The 21,087-nt window shown below is 45.5% G+C and overlaps 1 protein-coding gene across 3 annotated transcripts in view; it reads left to right on the forward strand.

Annotated features, from left to right (window-relative positions):
• Positions 1-21,087, forward strand: part of pld1b (phospholipase D1b) — a 46,773-nt gene that overhangs the window by 19,845 nt on the left and 5,841 nt on the right. For 2 of the 3 annotated variants that reach the window (XM_081601840.1, XM_081601841.1), the window contains exons 2-23: positions 405-566; positions 1,090-1,253; positions 2,006-2,148; positions 3,005-3,110; positions 3,184-3,249; positions 3,399-3,457; positions 3,932-4,024; positions 6,602-6,754; positions 7,619-7,768; positions 9,309-9,392; positions 11,139-11,220; positions 11,492-11,602; positions 11,672-11,854; positions 12,034-12,238; positions 13,633-13,716; positions 14,754-14,882; positions 14,961-15,079; positions 15,160-15,273; positions 16,706-16,816; positions 17,388-17,476; positions 18,708-18,821; positions 18,902-18,951. In XM_081601840.1, coding sequence (XP_081457966.1) covers positions 437-566; positions 1,090-1,253; positions 2,006-2,148; positions 3,005-3,110; positions 3,184-3,249; positions 3,399-3,457; positions 3,932-4,024; positions 6,602-6,754; positions 7,619-7,768; positions 9,309-9,392; positions 11,139-11,220; positions 11,492-11,602; positions 11,672-11,854; positions 12,034-12,238; positions 13,633-13,716; positions 14,754-14,882; positions 14,961-15,079; positions 15,160-15,273; positions 16,706-16,816; positions 17,388-17,476; positions 18,708-18,821; positions 18,902-18,951 — 2,539 coding nt within the window. In that variant the 5' untranslated portion in view covers positions 405-436. The remainder of the gene's footprint in view (positions 1-404; positions 567-1,089; positions 1,254-2,005; positions 2,149-3,004; positions 3,111-3,183; positions 3,250-3,398; positions 3,458-3,931; positions 4,025-6,601; positions 6,755-7,618; positions 7,769-9,308; positions 9,393-11,138; positions 11,221-11,491; positions 11,603-11,671; positions 11,855-12,033; positions 12,239-13,632; positions 13,717-14,753; positions 14,883-14,960; positions 15,080-15,159; positions 15,274-16,705; positions 16,817-17,387; positions 17,477-18,707; positions 18,822-18,901; positions 18,952-21,087) is intronic. The other variant, XM_081601842.1, reaches the window with a different exon arrangement.

Consider the following 21,087-nt stretch of genomic DNA (forward strand, 5'->3'; position numbering starts at 1 on the left):
TTTCAGTTTCTCCTGGTTCCAGTTCTCTAAAAATCTCCAGTTAAGATCATTTTGCTGTCTAGTTATTAATCTGTTAATCCAGAAATAATCCCCAGATCAGCCTTCAGTCCAGCAGAAAAGCTTTTCGCATGTTGATGGTAGAAGGATTTATTTTAGCAGGTTTTATTACAAATGATCAAAAGTTAAGTTGCATTTCAGGCGATGACATGTTTACTTTCTTATTTAAAAAGATTTAATCATTTGTTCATTTAATGTATTTTAATAATTAAAGGCTTAAAAACAAGCAGAATATTTTTATTTTTGTTATTTTGCTCTTCCTCAGGTTCACTATAAAGAGCTTTTAGGTTTTTCTGCCATGTTTTTCTCTGGTTGACTGAAACAAACCCTGTTACCTGTCTCTCCAGGTGAGCCCTGGGCTCCAGACGAAGTGTTAGCCATGCTGCGGCAGTCCGAGCCGACCTCCAGCACCTTACACCTGGTAGCCAACGACATGACCTCCATCATGGAGCAGCTGGACACGAAAGACCTCGACGTCGGCGACGGCGAATTCCCCACGACGGAAGCTGGTAGCCGCCTTCGCCTTCGCCTCGCCTTCGCCTCGCCTTCGCCTCGCCTTCGCTTCGCCTCGCCTTCGCCTCGCCTTCGCTTCGCCTCGCCTCGCTTCGCTTCGCCTCGCCTCGCTTCGCTTCGCCTCGCCTTCGCTTCGCCTCGCCTTCGCCTCGCCTTCGCTTCGCCTCGCTTCGCTTCGCCTCGCCTTCGCTTCGCCTCGCCTTCGCTTCGCCTCGCCTTCGCTTCGCCTCGCCTTCGCTTCGCCTTCGCCTCGCCTTCGCTTCGCCTCGCCTTCGCCTTCGCTTCGCCTTCGCCTCGCCTCGCCTTCGCCTCGCCTTCGCTTCGCCTCGCCTTCGCCTCGCCTCGCCTCGCCTTCGCCTCGCTTCGCTTCGCCTTCGCCTCGCTTCGCTTCGCCTCGCCTTCGCCTCGCCTTCGCTTCGCCTCGCCTTCGCTTTGCCTCGCCTTCGCCTTCGCCTCGCCTTCGCCTCGCCTTCGCTTCCTTCCTGTTTCCTGTTTGTCACGCTGGCTGTTTCCTCGCAGGCGACCGGCTGCCCTTCACTGCGATCTACAGTCTGGTGGGCTTCAAGGAGTCCGACGCCGTGGTCTTCCTGTCCTCTCCCATCACCGCCAAAATCCTGGAGGTGGAGCGATACACGTCGAATCAGGACCGCTTCAACAACACCGTCCAGAGGAGCGTCAACAAGGTGCCCGTTTCACTTTTCACTTGTCTGGCTTTGGCTTTAATCACTATGAACTGCTGAGGCGTCCGAACTGTTAGCAACATGAATCCTAAATCTGAAAAACCTCCATTTTGTTTTTCTCACTCGAAACGCAGCAAAATAATTTTATTGTGCAGCTTTAATACAGTTTCCAAACTTTAGTTATTTTTTTCGGTTTAATTGGTTTATTAAATCTTTTAGTCTATTTTCAGCAACAAAAAGGAAAACTTCACAAAACATCCTTTTACCAAGTTTAGGAGACTAAATGTTAAATGAGAATAAAAAGTTTCTGGTGTTTATAGATACTTAAGATGAAAACACGGCTAACAAAATAAAAGTTTTTATTGAAGAGAATTAAATTTGTCACTGAACGTCTAAAAAGATGAGAAGTTCAGGTTTGTAGCTGTGTTATTGAGCTGCAGTCGGGGGCCACACAGAATTATTCCAGGGGCCACAAATGGCCCCCGTGCCACACTTTGGTCCAGGGGAACCTGTGGCAGCAGCAGAAGGCAGTCGGGCTGAACGAAGATCCCAATGGAGCCTTAAAACATGAAAAAAATTATTTAAATAACCAAACGTAGAAAAACATTTAATCTACAAACAGGAAACAAAACATTCTGGCTGTTTCAATGTTGAATCGTGTCGTTTTCCCTCGAGGAGCAGATTGAAATGTTTGGTCCAAGTTTCCGAAGCAGCGTCAGAACCGCGGTGAACTGACCGGGTCCGTGTCGTTGCAGGCGACGCCGGCCATGTACCGGATCGAGCTGAAGCACGGAGAGTTCACCTGGGAGGTGAAGAAGAAGGAGAAACACTTCGTGGAGCTGCACCGCGACCTGAGGGCCTACAAGGCGCTGAGGAGGCTGCACCTGCCGCCGCGAGGGTAAGGCTGCTGGAAACCACGGCAACGTGCTGCTGGTAACCATGGCAACCTGCTGCTGGTAACCTGCTGCTGGTAACCACGGCAACCTGCTGCTGGCAACCTGCTGCTGGCAACCAGCAACCTGCTGCTGGTAACCACGGCAACCTGCTGCTGGAAACCACGGCAACGTGCTGCTGGTAACCTGCTGCCTGCTGCTGGTAACCACGGCAACCTGCTGCTGGCAACCAGCAACCTGCTGCTGGCAACCAGCAACCTGCTGCTGGCAACCAGCAACCTGCTGCTGGTAACCTGCTGCTGGTAACCATGGCAACCTGCTGCTGGTAACCTGCTGCTGGTAACCTGCTACCTGCTGCTGGTAACCTGCTGCTGGTAACCAGCAACCTGCTGCTGGTAACCACGGCAACGTGCTGCTGGCAACCAGCAACCTGCTGCTGGTAACCGGCAACGTGCTGCTGGCAACCAGCAACCTGCTGCTGGCAACCAGCAACGTGCTGCTGGCAACCAGCAACCTGCTGCTGGTAACCTGCTGCTGGTAACCATGGCAACCTGCTGCTGGTAACCTGCTGCTGGTAACCTGCTACCTGCTGCTGGTAACCTGCTGCTGGTAACCTGCTACCTGCTGCTGGTAACCACGGCAACCTGCTGCTGGTAACCTGCTGCTGGTAACCATGGCAACCTGCTGCTGGTAACCTGCTGCTGGTAACCACGGCAACCTGCTGCTGGTAACCTGCTGCTGGCAACCTGCTGCTGGCAACCAGCTGCCGGCAACCAGCAACCTGCTGCTGGAAATATGGCAACCATGGCAACCAGCTGCCGGCAACCAGCAACCATTTGATGTGGTTGTGTGTCTCCGCAGCACGTCGATCCGGAGGAGAGCCACGATGAAGATGGAAAAGGCTGAGATTCCCGTTCTGCCCAGAGAGGAAGTGAAGAACCAAAGCGGAGGCGTTTCCAGCCGAAAGGTTTTCCTCCCAGCTCTGGTTCCGTCCGATCGACGGCATGTTGATCTTTTACTGATCGGTGTTTGTGTCCCAGAAACAACTGGAGGATTACCTGAACAACCTGCTGCAGATGCCGATGTACCGGAGCTGCCACGCCACGGTAACGCCTCACTCTGAATCCGTCGGCTCGGAGCTCAGCTCTACATTCGCTCTTCGGTTTCGCTGCCGGTTTTACATTTCCACTATTTGCTGCTTTAACTAGAAATCAAACGTCTCTGAGTTGAATAGTTAGTTTTCGTTCTTCTCCAGATGGAGTTCATCGACGTCGGCCAGCTGTCCTTCATCCATGATTTAGGTCCCAAAGGACTGTGAGTTTACCGTTTTTATAAAACTGTTTCATTAGGTTGTAATTTCACATTTCTAACTAAAACATCTTGTTAAAATGACGACACTTTGATTTATTGATTTAAAAACATTAACAATAGAAGTGGAAGGTTTGTGGCTCGTTTCTTTATTATTGATCACTTTATGTTTCAACATATTTATTTTTTAATAGCAGAATCAACTTTTCCTCCTTGTTTCCTGTTAAAATCTAAAAGTTTCAGATTCATATGAAGATATTTAGATTTTAAAGGTAAAATCAGAGGTTAAATTCAGATTTTGTGAATTTAAACTCCAAATTCGATGTTTTGTGAAAAACCAGATTTATGATTCAAGTCTGGATTTTTAGTTTGGATCATTTCTGCACGTTTAAGAAACAAACTCATTAACTTGGACCCGGCTGGTGAATGTTGAAGATTAAACTAATAAAAATCTAAATGAATTATTTTCTGACCCTCCAGGGAGGGGATGGTGCTGAAACGTTCTGGAGGCCATCGGTTCCCCGGCATGAACTGCTGCGGGCGCAGCAGGATCTGCTACCGCTGGTCCAAACGGTCAGAACCAGAACCACACAGAGCCAGAACCACACAGAACCAGAACCACACAGAACCAGAACCACACAGAACCATCAGAACCAGAACCACACAGAGCCAGAACCACACAGAACCACACAGAACCACACAAAACCATCAGAACCACACAGAACCAGAACCATGCAGAACAATCAGAACCACACAGAACCAGAACCCCCAGAACCCTCAGAACCCCCAGAACCCTCAGAACCACACAGAACCATCAGAACCACACAGAACCAACAGAACCAGAACCAACAGAACCAGAACCACACAGAACCATCAGAACCACACAGAACCAGAACCATGCAGAACAATCAGAACCACACAGAACCAGAACCCCCAGAACCCTCAGAACCCCCAGAACCATCAGAACCCTCAGAACCCCCAGAACCATCAGAACCCTCAGAACCCCCAGAACCATCAGAACCCCCAGAACCATCAGAACCCTCAGAACCCCCAGAACCATCAGAACCCCCAGAACCATCAGATCCCTCAGAACCCCAGAACCCTCAGAACCCCCAGAACCATCAGAACCATCAGAACCCCCAGAACCATCAGAACCCCCAGAACCATCAGAACCCTCAGAACCCCCAGAACCATCAGAACCCCCAGAACCATCAGAACCCTCAGAACCCCCAGAACCATCAGAACCCTCAGAACCCCCAGAACCATCAGAACCCCCAGAACCATCAGAACCCTCAGAACCCCCAGAACCATCAGAACCCTCAGAACCCCCAGAACCATCAGAACCCTCAGAACCCCCAGAACCATCAGAACCCTCAGAACCCCCAGAACCATCAGAACCCTCAGAACCCCCAGAACCATCAGAACCCTCAGAACCCCCAGAACCCTCAGATCCCTCAGAACCCTCAGAACCATCAGAACCCCCAGAACCATCAGAACCCCCAGAACCATCAGAACCCTCAGAACCCCCAGAACCCTCAGAACCATCAGAACCATCAGAACCCTCAGAACCCCCAGAACCCTCAGAACCCCCAGAACCATCAGAACCCTCAGAACCCCCAGAACCATCAGAACCCCCAGAACCATCAGAACCCCCAGAACCATCAGAACCCTCAGAACCCCCAGAACCATCAGAACCCTCAGAACCCCCAGAACCATTAGAACCCCCAGAACCATCAGAACCCCCAGAACCATCAGAACCCTCAGAACCCCCAGAACCATTAGAACCCTCAGAACCCCCAGAACCATCAGAACCCTCAGAACCCCCAGAACCATCAGAACCCTCAGAACCCCCAGAACCATCAGAACCCCCAGAACCCTCAGAACCATCAGAACCCCCAGAACCATCAGAACCCTCAGAATCCCCAGAACCCTCAGAACCATCAGAACCCTCAGAACCATCAGAACCCCCAGAACCCCCAGAACCCTCAGAACCCCCAGAACCCCCAGAACCCTCAGAACCCTCAGAACCATCAGAACCCCCAGAACCATCAGAACCCTCAGAACCATCAGAACCCCCAGAACCCTCAGAACCCTCAGAACCCCCAGAACCCTCAGAACCCCCAGAACCCTCAGAACCCCCAGAACCCCCAGAACCATCAGAACCCCCAGAACCATCAGAACCCTCAGAACCCCCAGAACCATCAGAACCCCCAGAACCATCAGAACCCCCAGAACCCTCAGAACCATCAGAACCCCCAGAACCATCAGAACCCTCAGAATCCCCAGAATCCCCAGAACCCTCAGAACCATCAGAACCCCCAGAACCATCAGAACCCTCAGAACCCCCAGAACCCTCAGAACCCCCAGAACCCTCAGAACCCCCAGAACCCCCAGAACCCTCAGAACCCTCAGAACCCCCAGAACCCTCAGAACCCCCAGAACCATCAGAACCCCCAGAACCATCAGAACCCCCAGAACCCTCAGAACCATCAGAACCCCCAGAACCATCAGAACCCTCAGAATCCCCAGAATCCCCAGAACCCTCAGAACCACCAGAACCCTCAGAACCACCAGAACCCCTGCAGGTTTCTCCCCCAGCCTGAGTCTCAGCTGTTCTCCTCCTTCCAGTTTGTCTGTTTTTCCTGCTCACACAGAAACAGGAAACTGGTTTTATCAAGTAACCGGAGCTTCAGGTGACAAACGGTAATAAACGGCTGCAGGTGAGATGAAGCCGCCGCAGGTACAGCTTCTTTCATGCAAACAGAAAACGTCTGGCATGCTAGGATCCTGCAAAGCATTGGAAAATAACTCTCCAAAAAAACACTTTGAAGAGTTAAAGACTCGATATTGACCTGCAGATTATTAAAATCTTAAAGGTCGACTTTGCATATCTGAGCTCTGGCTTTCTGTTCTGCTTAATAGCTAGCTGCTAAGCTAACACCAGAAGCAAGCTGGTTTACAAGCAGGCCATAATAAGTCGGAGTGGATCCACAGTGGAGCGCCTCAGGGCTGCGTTCTTAGTCCCACCTCATTCACACACAGCAGTGGATTTTGGACCAAACACAGATTTTGCTGTGATGAAAATGTATCATAATGAGTTTAATCTGATTTCAGCTGGTCACAGCGTTAGCGTGGTGTTTCTGTGTGCAGCTGGCTGGTGGTGAAAGACTCCTTCCTGATGTACATGAAGCCAGACTCCGGTGCCGTCTCCTTCGTCATGCTGTTCGACAAAGAGTTCAGCGTCAAGCTGGACTCCAAAGAGACAGAAACCAAACATGGCCTCCGCGTCAACAGCCTGTCCAGGTCCCTCAACTTTTCCTTTTCAAGCCTGTTTTCTCCTGGTTTGCAGCAAAATGAGTTTAAGTTCATCAGACGTTGATGCAACAAACAAGAGGCAGAGTTTACGAGCTAGCATGGACCAGATAAATGGAGGGAATCCTCCGAGTTGGTGCCTCTGGTAAGGCACAGGAGGTTAACTACGTCAGAACTTATTCGACAAATTTCATCCGTCTCCTGTTTAGCAAGTTAAAGGGGTGGTATTATGTAAAATTGACTTTTTAAAGCTTTATTATGTTATAATGTGATTCCCTGGAGTTTTGCTTTAATCTCCATGGCAACCATTCAGCTGTGCAAAACGTCTGGGTGGACCTAGCCCCGCCTTCAGGACGCGTCTCCTCCTCCACCCGGCTCCTTCAGACTAGCCTGCAGAAATTAGCAAACACCTGGAAGAGCTAAAAACGTTGCTGGAAGAGGATGACTTCCTGTAGGCGGAGCTTCAGAAAGAGGCAGTTTCTTAAAGAGACAGAGGTTCAATTTCAAGGAGTTGAATTAGGAAGTAACATTTTTTAGTCATATTTGACACGTAGAGCATTTTTACACCGACTGAAGGTAATTTAAGAATTTTTTTAATTTTTTTGTTCTGTTTCTTTCCTAATGCGATTTTACAAAATGCGTAAAATAAAAAATTGACGGCAACTATTGAGAAAGAAAAAATAGATGAATATGTTTTTCTTTTTTGTTCGTCTTGATTGAAACGCACCAGAAAACAAATCAAATCTGGTGACTTGAACGAAGGGAACCGTTCATGTCGCGACGCCCTGTCGGCTTCGGGTTGGCACCGGCTCTGTTCGGTTCTGAACAGAGCCGGTTCTGTGCGGTTCCGTTCAGGTCGCTGGTGCTGAAGTGCTCCAGCTACAGACACGCCCGCTGGTGGGGCCAGGCCATCGAAGCCTTCTCCCAGAAGCACGGCGCCGCCTTCCTCAGAGACCACCGCTTCGGATCCTTCGCCAGGCAGGAGGAGAACATCCCCGCCAAATGGTAACCATGACAACCAGCTTTCGCCGTAAAAACTACTTTTTTTATTATCCCTTTAAGGATTGACTGCATGGATTCTGACTTTGGTTCGTTACCGTTTACGTGGATGTCAGATGAATCTGCTGGATTTATTCTTCATCTGTGTCTGATGAAGAGGAGGAGAGTCTGTCTGTCTGTCTGTCTGTCTGTCTGTCTGTCTGTCTGTCTGTCTGTCTGTCTGTCTGTCTGTCTGCTGTAAACTGATGCAGCTTGTCTAGACGAGATCTGGTCCAGCTGCCAGAGTCCGTTTTCACCTCTTCAGGTTCTGCGTTTTTCAGGAAATCCTCCCAGTTTTCAGACCTGAAGCCGAGTCCATGTCCGTAGAAAAGTAAAAGTGAAGAAATGTTTATTTTTGAGGGTTTATTTTCTGTCTTTAACAAGCAGAGATGAAAGTTAATGTAGGTTTAAAGGATCCATCCTGTCAGTGGAGATTCTTTCTGCTGTAACCCGACACAAAGAGAGGGAAAGTGACACTCAGCAGCTCATCACCTGTCCACCTGAGGGCAACTCTACACCGGCTGTGTGTGTGTGTGTGTGTGTGTGTGTGTGTGTGTGTGTGTGTGTGTTAGTCAGTCAAAGCCTAATGTTTCTGCACCAACAAGTTGAAAACGGAAATTTAAACCAGATATTTACACAAACTTCATAAAAATAAAAGCACCAGACCTTTAACACACTCAGCCTTGATTCATTAATCATGTTGATTTTAATGCAATTCAGATTTTTAATGTAATTAATTGTTGTTTTTTTTTAAACAGATGTTCTGAGTGGAACTTTTTAATTCAGTTGTTTCTGGTACACCTGTAAATCTGACGCACAAGAAACAATAATGGATTACGAAGCAACTTTAAGCTAAAACAATAAATATCTTTGCTGTTGAGCTCATATGTCTATTTATTCAGTAATTTAGCTGCTAAAATTGGTTTTTGAAATGAAACTGTTGCTTATTTAAAATGCTAATTTTCACATTTTTAGTGTTTTTTCCAGAAAATTTCTGAGATTAATCTCACATTTTCCAAGTTTTTCTAGTAATTTCTTAGATTTTTTCAAACGTTTCCTTGTTTTTTCTAGAACTTTTTGGGGTTTTGGTAGAAATTTTAATTAATTCATATTTCTTTTTAAAAAGCCAAAAAGTTTAAACTTTTGGGACTCAGAAGTTTTCTTGTTTTTTCCAGACAATGTCTGAGATTTGTTTGTTTTTTCTAGACGTCATTTTTTTAGTTTCTCTGGTGGAAAATGATTCGTTGTATTTATTACTTTCTGTCTCCAATCCCCCTAAAACACACATTCCTGGTGAGGTTTTGGTTTTTTTCAGTGTAGCAGATTCATGGCTTCCTCCGTCCTGATTGGCTTTCAGCCCAATAGGCTGATTTATCTGGGCGTAACGATTCCCTCTCTCTCCACCCAAAACTCGCCCACTGGTGCTGCTCATTTATTCTGAATGAGCCAATCAGAAGCTCACAAAACAGTGACATCATCATCTGAAGGTTTGCTTCGGCTCCTGCAGGTATGTGAACGGAAAAACCTACATGGAGGACGTGGCGGACGCCCTGGAGGAGGCCAAGGAGGAGATCTTCATCACGGACTGGTGGTGAGTCTTCATCACGGACTGGTGGTGAGTCTTCATCACTGACTGACTGGTGGAGAGTCTTCATCACTGACTGGTGGTGAGTCTTCATCACTGACTGACTGGTGGTGAGTCTTCATCACTGACTGACTGGTGGTGAGTCTTCATCACTGACTGACTGGTGGAGAGTCTTCATCACTGACTGACTGGTGGTGAGTCTTCATCACTGACTGGTGGTGAGTCTTCATCACTGACTGACTGGTGGAGAGTCTTCATCACTGACTGACTGGTGGAGAGTCTTCATCACTGACTGGTGGAGAGTCTTCATCACTGACTGGTGGAGAGTCTTCATCACTGACTGGTGGTGAGTCTTCATCACTGACTGACTGGTGGTGAGTCTTCATCACTGACTGGTGGAGAGTCTTCATCACTGACTGGTGGTGAGTCTTCATCACTGACTGACTGGTGGTGAGTCTTCATCACTGACTGGTGGTGAGTCTTCATCACTGACTGGTGGAGAGTCTTCATCACTGACTGGTGGAGAGTCTTCATCACTGACTGGTGGAGAGTCTTCATCACTGACTGGTGGAGAGTCTTCATCACTGACTGGTGGAGAGTCTTCATCACTGACTGGTGGAGAGTCTTCATCACTGACTGGTGGTGAGTCTTCATCACTGACTGGTGGTGAGTCTTCATCACTGACTGGTGGAGAGTCTTCATCACTGACTGGTGGTGAGTCTTCATCACTGACTGGTGGAGAGTCTTCATCACTGACTGGTGGAGAGTCTTCATCACTGACTGGTGGAGAGTCTTCATCACTGACTGGTGGAGAGTCTTCATCACTGACTGGTGGAGAGTCTTCATCACTGACTGACTGGTGGAGAGTCTTCATCACTGACTGGTGGAGAGTCTTCATCACTGACTGGTGGTGAGTCTTCATCACTGACTGGTGGTGAGTCTTCATCACTGACTGGTGGAGAGTCTTCATCACTGACTGGTGGAGAGTCTTCATCACTGACTGGTGGTGAGTCTTCATCACTGACTGACTGGTGGAGAGTCTTCATCACTGACTGGTGGAGAGTCTTCATCACTGACTGGTGGAGAGTCTTCATCACTGACTGACTGGTGGAGAGTCTTCATCACTGAGTGACTGGTGGAGAGTCTTCATCACTGACTGACTGGTGGAGAGTCTTCATCACTGACTGGTGGAGAGTCTTCATCACTGACTGGTGGAGAGTCTTCCTCACTGACTGACTGGTGGAGAGTCTTCATCACTGACTGGTGGAGAGTCTTCATCACTGACTGGTGGAGAGTCTTCATCACTGACTGGTGGTGAGTCTTCATCACTGACTGGTGGAGAGTCTTCATCACTGACAGGTGAGGAAGACTCTGGTCTTCCTCACCTGCTGAGCTGCGTTGCTGTAGAGTTCAGTGAGTTCAGTCGGTTTCCAGACGGATCGGGTTCAGGGTTCTGGCCGGTCGGGTCCGAGTTCAGAGGTTCAGATTATCGTTAAGGGAGAGAAACGCTGAGGCTGCAGAATTCACCTCATCTTGTTGTATTAATTTATTATTTTATGTCTAATTTTCTGCTTTGGTTAAATATTTTTATTCTAATGATTTGTTTAGATTTTTTAAATAGATATTTCTTTCATTTTTATCTTATTCATTGTTGCTTCTGTATTTTTCCATTTATTATAATTATTATTATTAAAATGACGTGTAGCATCAGGATGAGCAGAACTGCATTCAGCCTCCTGCTTCCTGCTGCAGGTTGAGTCCAGAGATCTTCCTGAAGCGGCCGGTCGTCGAGGGAAACCGATGGCGTCTCGACTGCATCCTGAAGCGCAAAGCGGTGAGCGACAAACTCTTCCGGTCCATCTGGACCCGGAAACGCTGCTCCAGAACATGTTTTAAACCGGTCGGTTCCTCCAGGAGTTCATTCCACTCAGAATCTCAGTTTGATGATTTTGAAGGAATTTCTGATTGATGCAACTTGATTTGGTAAAATAATGTTTGATCTGGGAGGTTGTGCCGACGCGTCCCTCTGAGGGGCCGTGGCGGGCCGCATGCGGCCCCGGGCCTCCAGTTGGACACGGTTTTAACGGAGAACCTGAACGTTGCAGCAACAAGGCGTCCGGATCTTCGTGATGCTCTACAAGGAGGTGGAACTGGCTCTGGGAATCAACTCCGGCTACAGCAAGCGGACGCTGCTGCGCCTCCACCCCAACATCAAGGTCCGGCCGCTTCCTGCCGAGGTCACCGCCGCGCCGCCGCTTCCTGTCTGACGCTGCGTCTGTCCCCAGGTGATGCGGCACCCCGACCACGTCTCCTCCGCCGTCTACCTGTGGGCGCATCACGAGAAGATCGTGGTGATCGACCAGTCGGTGGCGTTCGTGGGCGGCATCGACCTGGCGTACGGCCGCTGGGACGACCGCGAGCATCGGCTCACCGACATCGGCAGCGTGACGCTGTCGCACCTGGAGCAGGTCAGGAGAAATCATCCATCGATTATAGATCATTTAAAAACATTTCCAGTGTTAGAAATCAGAGTTTATTGATCTTTAATAACGTCATATTACCTGAATGTTGTCCTGTTTACGTCCCTGCATTTTAAATCAGACCAAATGTTTCCTGATTCAAATTCTTCTCCTCCTGCGGGTCTCAGGCTGCGGCAGCAGTCTCCAGCTCAGCGGCGCCCTCCGGTGGCGGCGGCCAGAACAAGGTTTTCTCGGTGACGGACTCTGGAGATCAGCCCAAGCTGAAGAGTCAGGGGAGGATGAGGAGGACGAGGATGAGCATCAAGAAGCATCTGCAGAAACACGGGCTGGCGCGCGCCGACAGCGACAGCGACCTGGAGGAGGAGGAGGAGAGTGAGTCCGAAACACGCAGATCCACTGGGATCCATTTAGATACACTCTGATCTACTATGATCCACTTAGATACACTATGATCCACTTAGATACACTATGATCCACTCAGATCCAAAATGATCTACTATGATCCACTTAGATACACTATGATCCACTATGGTCTACTCGGATCTATGATCCACTCAGATCCACTATGATACACTATGATCCACTATGATCCAAAATGATCTACTATGATCCACTATGATCCACTATGATCCACAATGATCCACTATGATACACTATGATCCACTATGATCCCCTCAGATCCTAAATGATCTACTATGATCCACTCAGATACACTATGATACACTATGATCCACTATGATCCAAAATGATCTACTATGATCCACTATGATCCACTATGATCCACAATGATCCACTATGATACACTATGATCCACTATGATCCCCTCAGATCCTAAATGATCTACTATGATCCACTCAGATACACTATGATCAACTCAGATCCAAAATGATCTACTATGATCAACTCAGATCCACTATGATACACTATGATCCACTATGATCCCCTCAGATCCTAAATTATCTACTATGATCCACTTAGATACACTATGATCCACTTTGATCCACTCACATCCAAAATGATCCACAATGTAGACATTATTAATGCCAGTAATAAATTAATAATAATAATAATAATTTATTATTATCATCTAAGGGTGAATTAAAACTTTTTAGTTCCTTTTTATTGTTTTTATCTCCAAAGTGCTGGAAAACTTTAATGTGAGAAAAATGTTAAAACCCTGAAAAGAATAAAATAGTTTTAGAACTGATTAATTATGTTTGTTTAATTAAAACATTGGATCCATTTTATTCGTTTTTTTCCTTTGAAGTAAACAAACTCATAACTTTTTAATAAATAAAAAGGTTTTAGTCATTTTCTAGAGTTAAGTCTTTCAGAAAGGTTTTTTTTTTTTTTTTTACTTCCACCCAAATCAGGTAAATAAAATAAAAAGTTCGGTACCCGACCATTTCAGAGGAATGGTTGTCCAATGTGAGGTCCGAGGGCCATGTTCGGCCCTCCGGATGATTTTGTTTGGCCCACAGGAGTGAATTTATGATTAATTTGAGATTTTTATAGATGAGCTATAAAGACAGAAATGTCTTAAAAAATAAATGTTTCAGTTAAAAACTGAAATGTTTTTGGCCCAAAGGATAAAAAGTTTGGATTCCTCTGATGTAGGGATATAAAGTAGGTGAGTATTGGTTGGCAGGACGTTGCTGGTTGCTGACGTTGCTGGTTGCTGACGTTGCTGGTTGCTGACGTTGCTGGTTGCTGACGTTGCTAACGTTGCTGGTTGCTGACGTTGCGGTTGCGGCCGGTCTGTTCAGGTTGGTCGTCCAGCATCAACAGCCAGCAGACTCTGATTCCCGGCCGGCTGCTGGAGCTGCGGGCGGCGCCGCTCGCCCAGGCCGGTGAGTCCCGGCACGACGGCCACCTGGCCCGTTTCCCAGCATGCACTGCTGTGGATTTGAGCTTCACTGACAACCTTTGGTCCTCTGGGTCAAAGGTTGATCTTTGTTTTTAAAAACAGAGAATCTGTGGTGGTTTTTATGACGTCAGAAACTTTTTGTCTCTTTCAGGTAAATTATAGTTGAGTGAATCCAACACTATGATTTTATAGTTTATCTAAATTATTGGTAATTTCACCTGTTCCTCAGGACTTGAGTCGACTTTTTAACAAATACTTTTTTACTTCAGTCGTTTCTTGAACGGATATTTTTTACTTGATTATATTTTTTGTCTCCTCTGTTTTCAGCTGAAGATGTTAGAAATTATTTTTACTGGTTCAACTGGAACAAATGCAGATTAAACACATAAATAGTTACTAATAACCTGTTAATCTATCGGTACCAATAAGAAAAAGTTAAGATTCTCCTGTTTCTGTGTTTATTTAGCTGAATAAACACAGAAATGTTCATTTCAGAAGCTAAGTGGCTGTTTTATTTTTCCCCCTGTCAAAAACAAAAGGTTTATTTTTGAAATTCTGCGTCTCGTACATGAAACCATTATAAGGTAAAACATTCAGGTTTGTTGATTTTTGTGATGTTTTTTCTTCCATCTTCTGTTTCATGTTCCTGCTGAATCGTTTCTCCAGACGATTAAAGCTTTAGTCACAAGCAGAGCTCAGCTTATTACATTTCTGCACATTTTTTTCATTGTGAAACCGGATTTTAAATCAACATTTAGTCTTTTTTTGTTTGTTTTCTGCCTAATATTTGTTTAGAAATTAAATTTTCTGGAGCATGAATTTTCCAGGCTTGGAGTTTTTGAAGCTGGTTTGAAGTTTGTGTTATTTCCACACAGACAGAATAACTCGGGTTGTTTTTGAGTGGTTTAGTTTTTCTTTGCTCTTGTTTCTGGTAAGCTCGTGAACCATCTGGTGAGTTTGTATTTGGTTGTTTCTGGCAGACAGACCTGTGGGTAAAACGTCGGTGTGTGTCTGTTCCAGGGAGCCGCTCTGTGCGCAGCCTTCAGACGGGCGTCGGGGATCTGCTGGGAGACACCAGGTTCTGGCACGGGAAGGATTACTGCAACTTTGTGCACAAGGACTGGATTCAGCTGGACAAACCGTTCGATGGTTCGCTTCCTCTGATCTCCTTCCAACAGGATTCATCTTCCACGTTTTACTGATTTTTCCCATTTCCGTCTGTTTTAGATTTCATAGACAGACATAAAACTCCCAGAATGCCTTGGCACGACATCGCGTCAGTCGTCCATGGGAAGGCGGCGCGAGACGTGGCTCGGCATTTCATCCAGCGGTGGAACTTCACCAAGGTTAGCGCTGTTAGCATTAGCATTGGTGCTAAATTTAAAGACCTTTGGATGCATCCAGCTGTTTTTGTCTTTATGTCCAGCTGGTGAAGCCAAAGTATCGCTCTCTGTCGTTTCCATACCTGCTGCCCAAGTCGCACCTGACGGCCGGGGAGCTTCGGTACCAAGTCCCCAACTGCACCACCGCTAAAGTTCAGGTTAGCACGCAGTTTTTACGATGTGATGTCATCAAGTTGGTTTTGTTTCATTAAACATGTACAGTGGCCTAAACATTAATGTTTACAGTTACTGGCTGTAGACCTGTCGCGATAAACGATAAATCAATTAATCGGACGATAAATTAAACCTATCGACCTCATTTTAATTATCGTCTTTATCGTCTCTTCCGGCCTTTTTTCCTTTCTGTTGATGATGCTGAATGAAAAAAGGCTCCGGTCTCTCCACTGACCCTCCCTCCCTCATTTCCTTAGTCTAATGTACAGCGCACACTACACGAGCTGTCGGCCCATTTTTCAAACCCAGAGACACATTAGCCGACAGAAATCCCAGGTATAACGGTTCGATCGGGTTCGTCGTGCCCTGTGGTCTCCAGCCACCTGGGCACAAAATAACGGCTGCAAGTCCAGTTAACTAATTTTAAAATCAGGCATTAATCAATGCTTTACTAGAATCTACCTGTGATGCATGTGGCTATAGAGTCAGCATAAAGTCCTGACTGAATGAAAATCATTATAACCTGTTTATGTCACGTTAAGAAAAACAGCTGAAAACTTACCGGGTTCATCAACTGCGGTAGTAATTTGGCTTCAACTCCTTCCCTTGTCATTTCTATATTCTTTCACGAAATGTTGAATAAATATTAATGTTGTGTCCACATATCATCTCCGATGTCCGCTGGACTTCCGTCTCAGCTGTTTGGGATTCCCCTCCGTAATTTCCCCTCAGAAAGCAGGAGGAGAATCCCCGCTTTCTGATTGGCTACCTGTCACATTCAGCGTTAAGCTCCGGGGAAAAACCCCTGATTTAGATCGGAGCAACGATCTAAATCACACTGCAGGACGATCGGTTATGAATCACCAGCGACAATCTTAGATCGGCCAACGATCTAAGATTGTCATAAGGAGAAAATAGGGGCAATAAATGGTGTAGTGTGAACTATTGCATCAGGTAGTGGGATGTGCTCATCTTCTCTATTTAAATCTAGTGATCACTGAAGGGCAACATAGTATACAGACTTCATAATCTGCACTCTTTGGTTGAATGCAGTATTTATTTCCACTTTGGCTTTATGTTGTTTAGTTTTTATTCAAGTGCGTTTTTTGTTAATGGAGACTGAGAATCCATTTTGTTTTTGGTTGTTTTATTTAGTTTATCAGTTCCAGTGTTATGTGTTGTTTTGAAAATAAAGTGTATCTATGGCAGGAAATCACATGCATTATTAGTCATTTCCATTAAATCAGTGTCAAAAGGTCTTGAAACAATATTATCGTTTATCGCAATACTTTTTAAATCGTCCAACAAAATTTGTTATCGTGACGGGCCTACTGGTGGTTTCTCCTCTTGTTTCTTGTTTCATGCTAACTCTGAAGAATTAGCTTACAGTAAATCTCTCTCTCTCTCTCTCCTCAGATCCTTCGCTCGGCCTCAGACTGGTCAGCCGGCATCAAATACCACGAGGAGTCCATCCACAACGCGTACGTCCACGCCATCGAGAACAGCCAGCACTTCGTTTACATCGAGGTATCGCCCACTGATTCACGACACAAATCTGTTGGCAGGTTCTTGACTTCCATGTGTCGCGATTTAAATGTAGATTAAGCTATTAATCAATGAATCACACGATAAATTAGTATCAGGATTTATCGTTTCTGTCTTTCCACCAAACACTGGAAGAGAAAAATCTTCAGTCTGGTGTTTTGACCTCGGTGTCTGTTTTATTCGTTTTTTTGTATTTTTACTTTGGATATTTTCCAGTTCTAGTGTAAAAATATTTCTTAGAAATTAAAGTTTATTGATTTTTGAGAGGGAATTATTGCATTATTACACAATTATATCAAATGAATAAATATCACTTGAAAATCACCAATATTATCTCAATATCAGTTTATCATCCAGAAACATTTGTTATCGTGACGTTTAGCTGCCTGGACTCATGAAGCTGCATTTCTAATGACCGTGATGCTGAAGCTGGCGGAGAGTTGAGCGTTTAACTCGGATTCATCCTGCGGTGGATTCTTACTTTTAAATTCTCTTCATTTTTTCTGATGAACGATGCAGGTGGTGATGATCTGAACGTTTTCTGTTCCTCCAGAATCAGTTCTTCATCAGCTGCGCAGAAAACAAGCTGGTTTACAACAAGATCGGCGACGCGATAGCGGAGCGCATCAAAAAGGCTTACAGGTCAGAGGTCGTGACCCTTTATGACCCGGTTGTTGCTGCTGTGTGTGATCTGGCTTAAAGTACGCGCACACACACACTGTGTCGGTGTGTGAACAGTGCAGAGTCGACATTAAAGGCGTCGGCGTGATGAAAGTGTTGATCAGTTTCTATTTTCAGCTTCATAAAGTTACAGAAAATTATCTGATTGTTTTTATTTACTTATTCATTTCAAATCAGGCAATAAATGTTTCTGTTTATTCGATCAGGACAATGCACATCAGGAACAATTAACGGCCATTTAAATATCCAGGAATTTAAACAATAGCAAAATCATTTATGAAGTTAGAATTGTTCTTGAATTTCAGTCGGAGACCCAATCAGTCATCCCAGGGGCCACAAATGGCCCCCACACCTCACTTTGAACACCGCTGTTGGACGTTGGAGGTTTGACCAATCAGAGCCCGGCTCTGATGTCTGAACCAGGTGTTTCATGAAGGGAAGCAGAACCAGCAGCTGATCATGTCGCTGAAACAAAAACTGTGAAGATGGACGGATGACAGGAAGCTGCAGTTCAGCCTGAATGTCACTTCCTCTGGGTTTCACGACTCCTCCCAGTTCACCCAGTTCAGCAGACTTGACCTCTCCAGTTTCTTATTCAAGCAGGTTATTTATATTTAATTGTAGGGTTTGATTCTGTTTTAATTTTATTTATCATCTTAGTTTTGGTTAAATTAAACTTCCAGCTCAGGCTGAGCACTGCGTCACCATGACAACCACAACCTGCAGGAACGCCGCAGGTTGAGCAATGCTGGATTGCTTACAGCCGCATCCTCCAACTTTTCCCTGTAAATATGTTTAGAGTCTTCTCTGTCTTAAATTACAGTTTAAAAAGTCTGAATCTGGTAAAACCTGGAGAGTTTTGACCCACAGAGGCTGAAGTGGGGTTGGTGGGGGTGGAATCTGTTACCCGAAATTCACATTTTGGACATTTTTATTCTTCCATAAATACAAATAATTCTTCTGAAAAAGTTTCCCTTTTATAAAACACATCAACAATTTGATTTGTTTCACTAACTGCTCACAGTTTTTATTGAATAATCTACCAATTCTGACAATTAGACAGTTTGGGGCATTTAAACATCATGAGTAGGAATTTATTGTGGCAATAAAATAACTAACGTATCACGATAAATGCAGGAAGTGATGTAATGAAACCAAGATGGCGCTCTCAGTGTTGACGTTGTCGCTGCAGGGAGGGAGCGAAGTACCGCGTCTACGTGGTGACGCCTCTGCTGCCGGGCTTCGAGGGCGACATCAACACGGGGGGCGGCAGCGCCATCCAGGCGGTGATGCACTTCAACTACAGGTGAGGCGGGCGGCTCCGCCATCATCATCATCATCATCATCATCATCATCTTCCTCATCTCTGCTGCTCTCTGTCTGCAGGACGATGAACAAAGGAGAGCACTCCATCATCTCCCAGCTGAAAACTGAGAGTAAGGCTCTGACCTCTGGCGCTTAGGGTCTTAATGAAAATCTGACGCCGTTTGGTTCGACCCCAGGGATGCCAGGGTTCAGAGGTCATCCATCAGAAACAGCTGCACCAACGGAGTTGATTGAGGACAAACTTTAGATTTTGTAAATGTGAGGAGACGACCTCTGACCTGGAAACGTTTTATTAATGAGACGACCTCTGACCTGGAAACGTTTTATTAATGAGATGACCTCTGTCTGTTACTACCCGATAGTAAGTCCCGCCCACTCCTCACAACTCTTTGGACTCACTACGGCCCAGTTCTCTGTCCAACAGGTCCGGAAAACCCCCAGAAACTCGGGTCTTACCCTAGCAATAGTTTGTGGAGAATTATCTGTTTAAACTGGGGTCGGAAAGGACTCGTCTAGCTCTGACTACCTTCGATCCAGAAGTTATGACCTTTTACAGTTGAGGGGCAATCCGCTGAGTAGCCCTCACAGCGACATAACCCCTACAACCACTCCTGTTAACGGTAGCTCCTTTCCTAAAATAACGGCACTTGTTAACGGCTAGATTAAATTTAGTGACTTAGATTTAAGTCCCAAGGTCATTATTTTAGTTTTGGCTAAAAGCAACCTATAAAACATTTCTACTGTTTCCTCCCAGAATCAAACTTCATAGCTATTTTATGACCATCAAAGAACTTTAAGGTGACTCATTAATTGAATGTCCACAACATCTTTTAGATTTTCTTAAATGCTAATTATTTTATTAGTAAGGCAATTTTTGCAAGGGTCAGTACAGCTTAATTCAGTAGCAGAAATAATCAAATAAGTAAAATCAATAATCTAGCCTATCTTTCCCTAATGCTGACACTGAGAACTAAAAAAGGGAAACTTTGAGAGAGACGGACAGAGTTTGGCATTTTGAACCCCAGAACTGGCCTGATGATGAAGAAGGTGTTGCAGCAGCAGGAGGTTCCCAGTACAGGAAGAGTACTGACTTAGAGCGGCAGGTCTCGGGCCTCAGGGTGACTTCCTCATGCGCGTAGCGGTCCTCAGCTTCTTGTCTTGCAGCTCTGTAGCTCCCTTCTCCTCGTCTCACGATCTTCCTGGTCCCACGGAAGGAACACACCAGTTCTTCCTCTTTGCCTTTGTTCTTTGTCTTTGTCTTTATCTTTGTCTTTGCCTTGGTCTTTGTCTTTGGGGGTCTAAACCCAGCTGTTGAGAGAAGTGCGATTTGAAGCCACATGTTGCGGGGCTAACGGGTTGGTCCCCATGTGCAGAACAGTCTTCGGTTCTGTGGCCCCGGCTCTTCTTCAGCTGCAGAGTTCTTTGTCCATCTTGATCTTGGCTCGAAGCTGCCTGAAGGATCCAACCAACGATTCCTCTGTTGCACCCACCTTATAAAGGGTTTATCCACCTTTTGGTGCGTTTACATTGGCTAGCTTTGTTGCTGTGCCTCTCATTGGCTGACTGCTTGGACAGATGATCTCATCTCCATCACCCTGGAGACCTTATGACCGGATCTCTGTTCTAATGTCCCCAAGTTGCTCAATAGTTCCTCCTACCTCTGTTTCCTGCCCAACCTTTTCTTGAAGTTTAGCAATAAGGCTTTAGTCTTCTCCGTTCTCCTATCAGTTCCTCTTTTCCCCTGACCTTCCACCTACCATCTACCTCCTACACAACATCAGTGACCTTTAATTACAGTTACAACATTTTACACCTTTTCAAGTTCAATGTCAAAATCACATTTATAACCTTTTAGTTTATCTGATTCAACATTCATTTATAATGTTATAATAACCATAACTTATTAGTTACTCTTATTATAATCATAAGGTGAGTTATTACAGACATTTCTGAAAAGAAACCAATAATAATCCATTATTGTAATTATCTGATATCATGTTACAGTTTCTTGTTTCACCTTTAAGTACTTCCACAAGTGTGAGAGTAAGTGTAAATATTCTTATAATCAAACCAACATCAACCACTGGTTAAACCAATATTAATTATTGGCATAATTATAAGTCATTATTTTAAGTATTTTACTCTGGGTTTTATCCAATCTCTCAAAATGTTTAGATTTTATTCTTTAAAAACCTTTAATGCTTTAAAATAAGGAATGGTCTGAATTATTTTTAGCCTGATGCAAG

Source organism: Poecilia reticulata, chromosome 20, assembly GCF_904066995.2.
Source record: "Poecilia reticulata chromosome 20, P_reticulata-male-v2, whole genome shotgun sequence".
NCBI lineage: Eukaryota > Metazoa > Chordata > Actinopteri > Cyprinodontiformes > Poeciliidae > Poecilia > Poecilia reticulata.